At 38.8% G+C, this 13,028-nt stretch overlaps 1 protein-coding gene across 2 annotated transcripts in view; it reads right to left on the bottom strand.

Moving 5' to 3' along the window:
• The window catches only part of PRUNE2 (prune homolog 2 (Drosophila)), a 211,639-nt gene that overhangs the window by 32,364 nt on the left and 166,247 nt on the right, over positions 1-13,028 (bottom strand). For both annotated transcript variants that reach the window (XM_014541265.1, XM_014541264.1), the window contains 2 exons: positions 9,387-9,466; positions 7,271-7,471 (listed from right to left, as the gene is read on the bottom strand). In XM_014541265.1, the coding sequence (XP_014396751.1) occupies positions 7,271-7,471; positions 9,387-9,466 (281 nt within the window). The remainder of the gene's footprint in view (positions 1-7,270; positions 7,472-9,386; positions 9,467-13,028) is intronic.

Raw genomic sequence — 13,028 nt, 5'->3', positions numbered from 1 at the left:
AATCAAGCCAAAGATTTGAAATGTGAAGAAGCAAAAGACACCCAACCGGAAAAGCAAAATGAAAAAAGAATCCAAAAATACGAAGATAGTGTAAGGAGCCTCTGGGACAGTTTCAAGCGTACCAACATCAGAATTATAGGGGTACCAGAAGATGAGAGAGAGCAAGATATTGAAAACCTATTTGAAGAAATAATGACAGAAAACTTCCCCTACCTGGTGAAAGAAATAGACTTACAAGTCCAGGAAGCGCAGAGAACCCCAAACAAAAGGAATCCAAAGAGGACCACACCAAGACACATCATAATTAAAATGCCAAGAGCAAAAGACAAAGAGAGAATCTTAAAAGCAGCAAGAGAAAAAAAGTCAGTTACCTATAAGGGAGTACCCATACGACTGTCAGCTGATTTCTCAACAGAAACTTTGCAGGCCAGAAGGGAGTGGCAAGAAATATTCAAAGTGATGAATAGCAAGAACCTACAACCAAGATTACTTTATCCAGCAAAGCTATCATTCAGAATTGAAGGTCAGATAAAGAGCTTCACAGATAAGGAAAAGCTAAAGGAGTTCATCACCACCAAACCAGTATTATATGAAATGCTGAAAGGTATCCTTTAAGAAGAGGAAGAAGAAGAAAAAGGTAAAGATACAAATTATGAACAACAAATACACATCTATCAACAAGTGAATCTAAAAATCAAGTGAATAAATAATCTGATGAACAGAATGAACTGGTGATTATAATAGAATCAGGGGCATAGAAAGGGAATGGACTGACTATTCTTGGGGGGGAATGGGGTGAGGGGGATTCGGGAAGAGACTGGACAAAAATCACGCACCTATGAATGAGGACAGTGGGTGGGAAGTGAGGGCGGAGGGTGGGGTGGGAACTGGGTGGAGGGGAGTTATGGGGGGAAAAAAGAGGAACAAATGTAATAATCTGAACAATAAAGATTTAATAATAAAAAAAAGACAACAAAAATCTTTAATGCCACTCTCACTCATGGTTTGATATGTATTCTTCTTCCTATGTGCATGTGTACACATACACCTTTCCCCTCCACATGTGTGATTATTCCAGATATTCTGCATGTTCTGTACACACTGTTCTACAATGTGGTCCTCTTCAATAATATCACAAAGGCTTCTTTCTGTCTCAATGTATATAAACTCTGTTTTTAAAGTGGCCTTAGAGCCCTGGCCGAGTAGCTCAGTTGCTTAGAGCATTGTCCTGATATGCTGAGGTTTCAAGTTTGATTTCCGGTCAGGGTGCATACAAGAATCAACCAATGAATGCATAAATAAGTGAAACAACAAATTGATATGTCTCTCTCTCTCTAGCCTCCTCTCTCTCTCTTTCTCTCTCTCAAACCAATCAATAAATAAATAAAATAAAAGTAGCCCCAGTTCCATTCTGCTGATGTCTTTTAGTTTATCAATCCCATAGGGATAGAAATTTAACTTTATTTAATTTTGTTTTTGTTCCTTGGAAAGAATTTGCTTTAGTAAATATCTTTGTACTGGTATCTTACCTCATTCGAGTACCTACTGCTATAGGCTAAGTGTCTAGCAATGGAATGCTGGATCAGAGGGTGTAAGCACCTAAGGTTTCTATGAACATTTCTACCCTGAAAAATAGGACACCAAAATATATGAAATTCCTGTTTTCTCACACTGTCAAAAACACTGGAGCTTATCAAAATTCCTAACCCCTGACAATTCAGGGTGAAACCTGTCTCTTTATTGTTTTAATTTGTATTTATTTAATTATTAAAGAAGGTGAGAATTTTTCATTTATTTTTTGTCAATCTTCACCCAAGGATAATTTTTCCCCCCATTGATTTTTAGAGAGAGCAGAAGGGAGAGAGAAGAGAGAGAGAGAGAAACATGGATGTGAGAGAGACAGAAACATCAATCGGTTACCTCCCAGCTGGGATCAAGCCTGCAACCCAGGTACATGCTCTTACTTAGGAATTGAACCTGGACCCTTCAGTCTGTGGGCCAACACTAACCACTGAGATAAACTGACCAAGGCAAGAAGGTGAGAATTTTTAAGTGCTTATTGGCTATTTATATTTCTCCCACTGACAGGGAAGCACTTTTAAGTCCCTTACCTATTGTCCTTATTGGTTTATGGGAGTTCTTTATATAGAACTTTGTCACGTACTGCACTTATTTTCTTGCCTTATGCTTTCCTTTTAAATTTGTTTTTTAAATGTAAATATATTTTATGTTGTTGACTCTATTCATTTTTATCTTTATTTTTTTATTATCTATACTAATAAAAGCATAATATGCTAATTAGACTGGACAGCCAAACGACCTTCCAGACGAAGCCAGGGCGGCAGGGGCCAAGGCAGAGGCGGTTAGGGGCGATTAGGCAGGCAGGCAAGTGGTTAGAGGCAATCAGGCAGGCAGGCAGAGGTGGTTAGGGGTGATCAGGCAGGCAGGCGAGTGGTTAGGGGTGATCAGGCAGGCAGGCAGAGGGCTTAGGAGCCAGCAGTCCCAGATTACGAGAGGGATGTCCAACTGCCTAAACTGGCAGTCAGACATCCCCCAAGGGGTGGGGTCCCTGATTGTGAGAGGGTGCAGGCCGGGTTGAGGGACCCCCCCCTCCATACAAATTTCATGCATCAGGCCTCTAGTTGCATCATAATAAGAAAGGACACCTCTACCTTAAGAATATGTACACACACACACACACACACACACACACACACACACACATTTTTCTACAGTTTATTTTTAGAAAACAAGAGTACTATTACTAATTTTAGTATAAAATTTTGAGGCTGGACCATTTTATGAAATGTTATTGCTAATGTTTCAGAGGGTGAGAGCTGGCCAGTTGCTGGGGTTCCTTCTCCTTCCCCACTTCTGAGGACTGGTATAAATGGGCAAAAGAAATTATTTAAGGGCTAGGGGTACATCTCTTAAGGTTCATTTTTATAAGTCCACAATATAAGCTAGTAAAAAGTAAAGCTAGCTTTATTTACTTCCTTGAATTAGCACTATCCACCCGATCTTAATAACAATTCTGCTATAACTATAAATTACCATCCTCCCCCTAGCCATCATTTTCTCACTATTGTGAAAATTTTCAGGTCTCATTTAACTCTCTATTCCCCAGGTCCTCCAGATTTCATTTTTGGTATCATGCCATCTCCACTAAGAAATGCTTGATTTTCTTTGTCTCTTTTTTCTCAGTAACAAATTTTTCTCTCTGGCCACTGTTGAAGTCAATTAAGCCTGGTACACAGGGGAGGTGTCAACTTGAACATTTTCTCCCATGTTTTGTGAAATGACTTAATACACAAGCTCTTGAATGATTTAGTACACAAGCTCTTGATTTAGTGAACAAGCTCTTAAATGCTATACGGACTAGAGTAAGAAATCCACCATTGGTGTCATTATGGACTAATTAGAAATGATGTCAGCTGTGGCCTTCAGTTCGGGACGTACATCTAGGGAAGGTGACTAGATGTCTCTATTGTGATATTGCACTGATATGTAAATAACCTTAAAAGATGTTATGTTTAAACTTTTTCTTGTTAGAGGAAAGACATCCTGTACTCAGTAAACAAGTTTCTAACATTTTTATGGTGATAAAGAGCAGGCAAGCAATACATTTAAATGTAAAAACTCATCATACAAAAGTACAAAGAAAAATCAACCTTTCAGACCACACCATTACAGCACAAGGTTGCTTGTGGGTAAAATAAAATAACCTCCACACTTGATTCGTTTATATGCAGAGTTAAAACATGGACTTGATTCTATAAGCTGCTTGCCTGCTGGCTGTGAAAACAGTGGAAGACAGCAAACAGGGAAGTTAAATGAGGTGAGTCCCTGACCATTTGAAAAAATTCGGGGTACCTTATTCACAGAGAAAACTCTAGTTACAGGTTAGTTTTAGAAAAGGTAGCTTAAATACAGTAACTAAACATCACTTAGGAAGAACAAAAATATAAAAGCACAGGAGTATTTTTTATAACATTCTTATCAGAAATATTCAGGCTAAAATTCTTTATCATTTTTCCATTTCTCTTATGAAATGCCTTTGCTGAGATATGGATTATGGTAAAAATAACTTTGCAGTTGGTTTGGAAAACAGAAATAGGTCATCATCTTTTCTGACCTTTGGGTATATTGAAGTTTTGAAGATTAGTATAATGAAGCATTAAAAAGGAAACTCAGATTTCCTTTAATAGAAAGCCTGGCCTCCTTAGTCCTTCACTACCTACATATTTCTCATATCTTTGGCACTTGTAAATATCAAAGGAAACCCAACCTTAATTATATCAGTACTTTGAATGATATTTTCCAACTATTTGGACACAATTATTAAAAGAAAATTGCTTGGAAGTAAAAACCAATTTAACATCTTTTGATAGTGAAATTCAAAATTTTTTCATTAAGCAAAATCACGGTGTGGGAAAATAAACTGGCAGTAATGGTTGGTCATTAGATACTGTGTAAAACAGGCAATGACTTGAATGCCCTTCAAGAACATGGCAAAGTAAGAACCCTCAGTCATGAAAATGGCTGAATAAAATGGGGAGTAAATGCGAGGGGGTGCTATCAGGGTTGGCTTCAGATATGTGAGCCCAACCTAGACAACTCTCTCCTAGTCATTGTCAGTATATTTATGGAGAAGCAAGATGGCCCAGGAGTCAAGGACAATAACTCAGGGCTTAAGTGCTGGCTCTAACATTTACTAGTTGTGTGACCTTAGGTAAATTACTCAACCTCCCTGTGCCTCAGTGTTCTTATCTTAAAATAGGGAAATAGCTATTCATAGCATTGACATAAGGATTAACGTAGTTAATGTTTATAAAGTAGCTAGCACAGATCCTGGTACATAGTAAGCACTACGAAAGTGTTCATTAAATAGAATAAATTACTGACCAAACACTTTTGGAATACTGTGCCTTAAAAACTCCAATTTTGCTTAGAATGTATATGCCCAGTTTCAAATGCTCACACAAGAAACCCAAAGCACATGCAGCTTTCAAGCACTGATTTCATAATTTGGGACTAAAATGTATTCCATCCCTTTCAACACAGTCAGCTATCCATGTCTACATGTTTATAAAATACAGCTATTCAGATAGACTTTGTGTTTTCAGTGTCTGATGTTTTTGTTTAAAAGTGTCTAAACATTCATCTTTCATCTGACAATCAGGGTGGACTTTAACATTCAAGTTATATTCAAATTCTGTCCTTTGAATTTAAGACCTAAAAGTAGTGTTGTGGCTGTTAAACTGGTTCTCTCAGCATAACTGTATTGGCTAAAAAGAACTATGTCAGCAAGTGGCAGCTTTAATTACCAGTGTGTTCAGCCACTACCACTTTGCTTGGCAGTTTGACTATTTATAAAAATAAAAGCTTCAGATGTGGTGTGATATAGCTCCCCGGGGCAACAGGAAAGTGCAGGGGGCGGGGTGGGAGGAGCCTGCAGGGTCATGCCACAGCTGTCTTCTGTGGGATTGTAAATCAAGACATGATTCACACATGTGAGAACATCGTAGCAGGAAAAGGGCCGGGGCAGCTGGGGGTCGCTGGGATGGATGGAGTAGCTGGGGAAAAGCCTCTGAGATGGTAGAAAATAGTATGAATGGAAGCCTTTCTTTGGCCTCTTTTTTCTTATTTGTGTATTTCAACCTATAGGGTCAAATGCCCAGACGATTATAGAAATTCAAAAGCATGGCAAAAATGCAATATAAAGTCACTACTTAAAACAGCATAAACTATGGAACTAGTAGTTAACCCACGTCCTTTTTTAATTTTTTATTTCTTTTTATTATTAGCTTGAGGAGATAAAGCCTTTTGCTTTGTGATGCCAAGAACTCAATCTGTGCTGGTCAACCTTGTAGCCCCTGGTGGCTCAATGACCATTGGTTGAATTAATTCACTAATTTGATGAATTTCCTAATTATGTTCCCCTAGGAATGACACTGCTGGAATTAACATGACTGTAAAAGTCAGAGCATCATTTAGTAATGGTATTTCAAATTTTTTAAAAAGCAAAGGTATTTTATTTATTTATCTATTTTAATTGAATTTATAAAAACTAACAAAGTAGAAACATACTCTTGCCCTCTTCTACTTTCCCCCACCCTCCTTTCCCTCTGCTAATCATCATACTGTTGTCTGTGTCTATGAGAGTTTTTTTGTTTTGTTTTGTTTTTGCTTAATCCCTTCACCTCTTTCACTCAGCCTCCCAACCCCTCTTCCTTCCGACAGCTGTCAGTCTGTTCTCTATACCTATGAGTCTGTTTCTATTTTGTTCGTTAGTTTATTTTGTTCATCAGATTCCATAACAAACCCCATATCACTGAGCAAGAGAAAGAATTAAAATGAGACTGATATTCATATTAGGAGTGTCTGTGTTTGATGCAGCAACTTTTTATTTTCTCCCTTTTTATTCTTGCCTCACCACAGCCTACTCCATTTGTCCTTCCTTCCTACTTTATTGGCCGTATAACAACAAACATAATCAATTCCCTGCTCTCATGGATTGGGCACTCTAGTGTAGTGGTTCTCAACCTTCCTAATGCTGCGACCCTTTAATACAGTTCCTCATGTTGTGGTGACCCCTAATTTCATTGTTACAAATTGAACATAATTAAAGCATAGTGATTAATCGCAAAAACAATATGTAATTATATATGTGTTTTCTGATGGTCTTAGGCGACCCCTGTGAAAGGGTCGCGACCCACAGGTTGAGAACCACTGAAAGACAATAAACATGCAAACAATTAGTTAAATAACATGATTTCAATTAGTGATATGGAAAAGAAAATGAGCACTAGGATAGAGAGTGACTGGATGGTGGGGGTGGGGATCTGAATAAAGAGAAGGGAACAGCCATGTAAGAATCTGGGAGAAGAACATTTCAGACAGTGGAAGCTTGTACAGAGAAATTGGTAATTCTCTAATTCAAATTTTATCTTCCAGATTAAATTCTTTTTCTCTGCAAACCCAGTCCCAATTTTCTTACAATACAGCGTGTAACAGCCTTCCCTCAATCCCAATGCCTAGCATGGGCTCTGGAAGAGTAGGGGTTTAACAAAAGAGCAATGGCTATGCGTGACCTTTGTCAAGCTCTAAACTGTCAATCACAGCCACCTATGAGCTGAGATACAAATAGAAGCTTCCAGAAATCACAGAAAAGAGCCACCAGCAACAAAATGGGAGGTGTGTTATTAATGCCACTTAGATAATATTTCACTTTTCACATAATGTTGGCCTTGCCAACTTGGCAACTTACCATGCCCAGTGTACTCAAAAGAATCTGCTTCGTCAGGGGTGTCGAGTTCATCCACATTGATATCGATTTCATCTGGACTGTCCAGGTTATCATCTGAGAGAACAGACCCTTCACTCTGGTCCAGAGAAAGATTGATATTTGGGGCTGTGAGCTTGATTCTCTGAGGATGAGTGTCATTAAGATCCAGTGAATTGGGTGGTTCTAAAGAAGAAACAAAATAAAAATATCAGGTATTAGACCATATACATGACTGCCAAGAGTGGGCGTGGAACCCAGTGGAAAAACACTTTTAAAACCTTTTTAGCGAAGGTAGACCTGCTTAAAAAAAATTCTTCTATGGGATTTAGAACCCCCTTTTTGACCAGTGGCCTCAGTGCTGGCTTGTCCCAGCCTCATCAGCCCTGGCCATGTAGAAATAGGAAGTGGGGGCCATTGCTAAATTGGCAGAAAACTAGTTTTCAGAACTGTCTTGCTCAGATTTCAGAACTGAAAACTGATATAATATTAAATTTAATTTTATGGTGCGTGTTGTATAAGAAAGACAGTTAAGCTTACATATAACTGATCATGGTTCATGCCGACTAATCCTATGGAATGGAGGGTAAGAACTTTATCTGCTATGTTCACAGAGAGTCCTCAGATACTTTTCTTCAGCTTCTGACAATTCTGCGGATGATGTGCAGTGGTATTTCTTTGGCTGGCATTCTTTCTTTCTTTCTTTTTAATAAAACTGAGGTATCCTCCCAGATTACATTTTTTTTTTTATTAAGGAGTCATTACATTACCTCTTATGCCAATATTGTTTGTCATTGGTTCCCATACCTTAAGGGATGGTCTTATGTTAAGGCTCCTGGAAGTAGCTGCTACATTTTAATTGTAATATGTATATCTTGCCACTAATGTGTCATTCACTTAACAGAAGAAGAACCGGAGAAGTAATTTTTAGTCAAGTTGACCCTAATTAAATATTCCTAAAAATAGAATTTCAGGATTCTTTCACAAAATATTTTGAAGGCCATCTGGTATACCTCTCAATTCTGGAATTCAAATCTGGTCTTTTCATAAGGAAGTTTACACCGTTTTTTTGCCATTAAGATGTTCTGTATAGAACATCACCCAAACTATGTCCCGTGTAATGTTTTTATTATTTGAAAAAATTTCTAGTTACCAATAAGTTTGAAAAACAATGGATTTCTATATTATAGAAATTCTCAGAGCAGTACTATCCAGAAGAAATCTTTGTAATGATAGAAATGTTAAGGAATTGAAATAAACCTAGTGTAACTGAAGAACTGAACTTCTCCCATTTATTTTAACTTTAATTAATTTAAATAGCCACATATGCATAGGCCATGGACACAGACAATAGTGTGGTAAAGGTCTGGGGGGAGGTGTGGGTTGGGTGGAGGGAGTAAAGAGGGGAGGAGGGAATTGGATCATCTGTAAAATTGTTAACAGTAAAAAAAAAAGTCACATGACTAGTATTCTGAAGAATGTACTTAAATGCTTAGACCAAAAAATAAAAAATAAAAAAAAAATTGAGTCCCTTCTTCCTACTCCATTTCAGGCTTGGCGGATAAGGTCAGGATTCAGGATCTTGGTATGATCCCGAAGCTGGTACAGTTCAAAGAAGTGTCCTTAGTACAAAGTGGAAGTCATGTAGATTGCAAAATAAAATTTTAACTTCCTTTTTGAATATGCCTTGGGTTGTACACTCTTAGAGTATAGGGTTTCATTTTCTTTCTTTCTTTTTAATAACCAGGTTACTTGATATCACATTTCTAATTTTAAACATTCTCACACTTAAGTATAAAGTTGGTGAACTTCGATGTTAGTTAGAAATTGCTGTTATGCTATACAGTAGCCAGTTATCACAGGAAGTGGAAACATTGCCAGATAAGGCCATGGCTCAGAATATAAAAGGTGGCCCACACTAGTGAGCATCAATATTCAAGTCAACCCTGAAATTAACCAAATTGAGCCTAACACCTTCTTCACACATATTTTCCCCCCCTTTCTTCACAAGTTGGAGGCATAGGAAGTGTTCTCTCACTGAATAATGAAAATGTTTGAATATAGAATAGCGCTGAAGGAAATAAACAAATGCTCCTCTCACCAGGCCTCATGTCTGCAGCACCGGGACTCAGCATTCCCTGCTCAAAGGGGATGTCCATTCCTACATCCTCTGGCAGTGGTCTGAAAGACAGTAAAGCAAAGAGTGTTCAAAGTTGTGTGTGGTTTACTTTTTTTTGAAAGAAAAACCCCGAGATTCCAGGATAACATTTTTAATTCACGTGGAATGAATCATGTACGTGTACTGAATCCATGCTAAGTGGCCATAAATTAAAATGAAGACCTTCTCGGTTACTGTGAATGAGAACCATGGACACCAGTGTCACTCTATGCATGTGGCCTCTCACTCCTCCTACCAGCTCACATAAGTAAACACACCCCAAGTAAAAAACTCAAAAACAGGAAAAGCAAAGCACTAATAAAATATACTTAAGAGGGTATTAATATATATTTTTCAATAAGAAAGGAATATATGTGCTTTGGAGTAAAGATAGAACTGACTTTGTATATATCTCTTCCTCTGTGTAAATTTGAGCAGATTCCTTAAACAACACGGGCACAGAAAAGTATTCTCTGCTGGTCTCACTTTCTTTATTTGTAAAACCAGAGGCCTGGTGCACAAAGTTCGTGCACTCAGCCCAGCCTGCACCCTCTTGTAGTCTGGGACCCCTCACTCCTTACTGCCAGCCTGCTTGTTGCTCCTTACCGCTCAGCTCACTGCTCCTTAGCACTGCTGGAGGTGGGAGAGGCTCCCGCCCCCACCGCTGCACTCATCAGCCGTGAGCCCAGCTTCTGGCTGAGCGGCGCTCCCCCTGTGGGAGTGCACTGACCACCAGGGGGCAGCTCCTGCATTGAGTGTCTGCTCCCTGGTGGTCAGTGAGCATCATAACGATCAGTCGTTCCACTGTTTGGTCGATTTGCATATTAGCCTTTTATTATATAGGATAGGGATACTAGTATACCACCTACCTCATGAGTTGTTGAAAAGATTAAGCAATGAAGTAAAGTACCTAACATTCCTAAGAAGGTACCAACCAATGTTATTTTCTTTAATTCTTTAAAATTTAAAAATTCATTGTGAATTACATATTGGTGAAGATGGTTCCAGTCATGAGTTACTGTCTCTTCTCTCTAATCAATGCCAAGCCCAGGGCCATTTATATGAGCCCGGTTGGTAAGACAAGTGTAGGGGAATAGAAAAGTACCGAGGAAAATTGTGACAAATTTATATGCTCTTGTAGAAAACTGACCACACTGTTCAGTCAATTCCTCTTGACTTATTTTCATCTCCCATCCCTCATTCAGTAAATCCTCATTCATCACAATAATGTATTTATCTTCTTGGTGGCTCCCATATAACTTCACTCATCCAGGGTGAATCCTTGTGATGTAGACACGAATCCAAATTTAACCATGATAAACCTTATTGTTAAGTTCTAAATTTAGTCCCTCTCTTCCTCTCTTATTGAGCCTTCTCCCCACTTCAATCTGGGTCTATCAAACATTTGGAGTTTGCTTATGTAGATGATCAAACTCTCTAGGATCCAAGTCAAAATCCGAATTATCAATAACCCTCTGATGAAAACAAAACTCTACACCTCTAGTGATAACTGTACTTCTTCGTTTATTCAATGAATATGTATTGAGTGTCTACTATGTGCTGAGGATATAGAGGAACAAAAGAGACCAGCCTCACTCTTGTGGTGGAGATGGGACAATGGGATTAAAATAATGATGACTATCACCAATAACTTAATGCTGTTCCTCAGAGTGAAGTAAATGCCTGTGTCCTTACCCATCAACCCCACAGACCCCTTCAAAAACACAACCTCAGGGAGTTTCTTTCTCAGTACGTTTGCTGTGACTTCTACCATGTATGTTCTCTAAAATGAACCCTGCACCCTAACAGAAAAATAGAGAGCAAGAGATTGGTGTGTGAGTCAAAGGCAATAAGGTATTGGCAGGAACAAGATAATCTGTACCAAACACAGACACATCGCACAGGGTGGCAGCAGACCAAACTGTCTGTTGGTAGAGGTGGGAGTGATGAGCAAAAAAAAAAAAAGCCTGCATTAGGCCCCAGTTCTGAAAGTCCTGGGACCCAGAGGGATGGATGTCTGGGTTTCCCATGCTGCTGCTGCTTTTCAGAATTCTTTACAATGATCCCTGTCATCTGAAGTTTTCTGTGTATTCTCCTTGACATTCACCCTGCATTGCAGTACCTATAAAGTGGCAAAAGGCTGCTGTTGAGAGCAGCTGGATTCAAATCTTAGTCTGTCACTTGTCATATGGCAAGTTATTCAGTTTGCTCACCAATAAGAGAAGGATGTGCCATACCTGCAAATAACACTGAAAGAATAAAAATGTTATCTATTATTGTTGTAGTTTTTTTTTTGCCATCTATTATAGTTGCCTTCTCCATTAGCCTTGAAACTTCATGAAGACAGAAACTATGTCTGTCTTCTTTACTGTTATTTCTCCAGCACCTGCTAGAAGTAAAACCCTGATAAATACTGAATTATCGAGGTTAAAATACCCAAAATGTACAAATACCTTATTTTCTGCCTGCAAGTCAACCTAAAAACAAAAAAAAGATAGCATACCACTCACTAACAGCCTGACAGAGTACATAAGGGTACTGACCTTAACTGCAAAATAAATATAAGGGTTTTTAAAATAGATAGTATCAGTCTTAAATTTTGTTACTGTTTGTAAGTTATGGGCAACATCATGAAACAACTGAAAGAGTCCTAGATATGAGGTTATAGTTCCACTGTTAGTACTGACAAGCTAATTAACTCTGAGGAAATTAGCTGACCATTTTTGTGATTTTAAATGGTAATAAATACCTAACATCACAGTGACTGTGGAGAATATAAAACGCATGGAAGTATTCTGTAAATTATAAAGCACTGAGTAAATTTAAGGTTTTACCTCCCCTCATTTTTAACATAATAGCAGGATCAGCGATTTAACTGAAGCATGTGTCATGGTTGGGCAAAACATAATGAAGGTCGCTATCATTTTAGCACTAACCCAGGTAAGGGAAAATTTCAGTACCCCACAGATCCCCACAGAGCCTGTACATGCCACTGAACCTTAGTGAGTAGAACTCTTGTCTCTCAATATTTCTTTGTAACACAGAGCAGAGACCCTGTCAAGAAGGTGCTAGAAAGCCAGATGTGGCCTATGTGGGGGAAGGTCAACGCCGAAGGCTGTGATCAGGGGGTGATCAGAGCAGAGGCACTCTCACAAACCTGTGGATATTGCAGACATTTTAGGAAACCCCAGGGACAGAGAGGGAAAGCTGAACCCAAGCTGCACGGATCATAAATACTTCAACCACATTCGCACATCAGGTCCATAAATATTTGTAGAAACGAACTGGTCAAACAGAGTACTTGGTGATTGAACAGAATGGAAGTTTACAATTGGTAATGGAAGCCTCTTGGGATCAGTTAGGTAACAAATCAGTCCAGTGTGAAGGGACGTTCTTCCTTATCAAGCCATAGCAACTACTTAATTTGGGGTTTTCTGTGTACAGACTGGAGCTAGCTAAGGAAGCCGCTGAGGGAGTTGTAAACACACTAGTGTGACTCTACTAGGGCTGACCTCCCAAACAGATGCTCAGCTCTAGGTCTCCATCTAGAGGATGGATCCAGAACTGTTGTTGACTGAATGGTTT

Source organism: Myotis brandtii, unplaced genomic scaffold (assembly GCF_000412655.1).
Source record: "Myotis brandtii unplaced genomic scaffold, ASM41265v1 scaffold266, whole genome shotgun sequence".
NCBI classification, from domain to species: Eukaryota; Metazoa; Chordata; class Mammalia; order Chiroptera; family Vespertilionidae; genus Myotis; species Myotis brandtii.
This window is presented reverse-complemented; position numbering and strand designations above follow the sequence as displayed.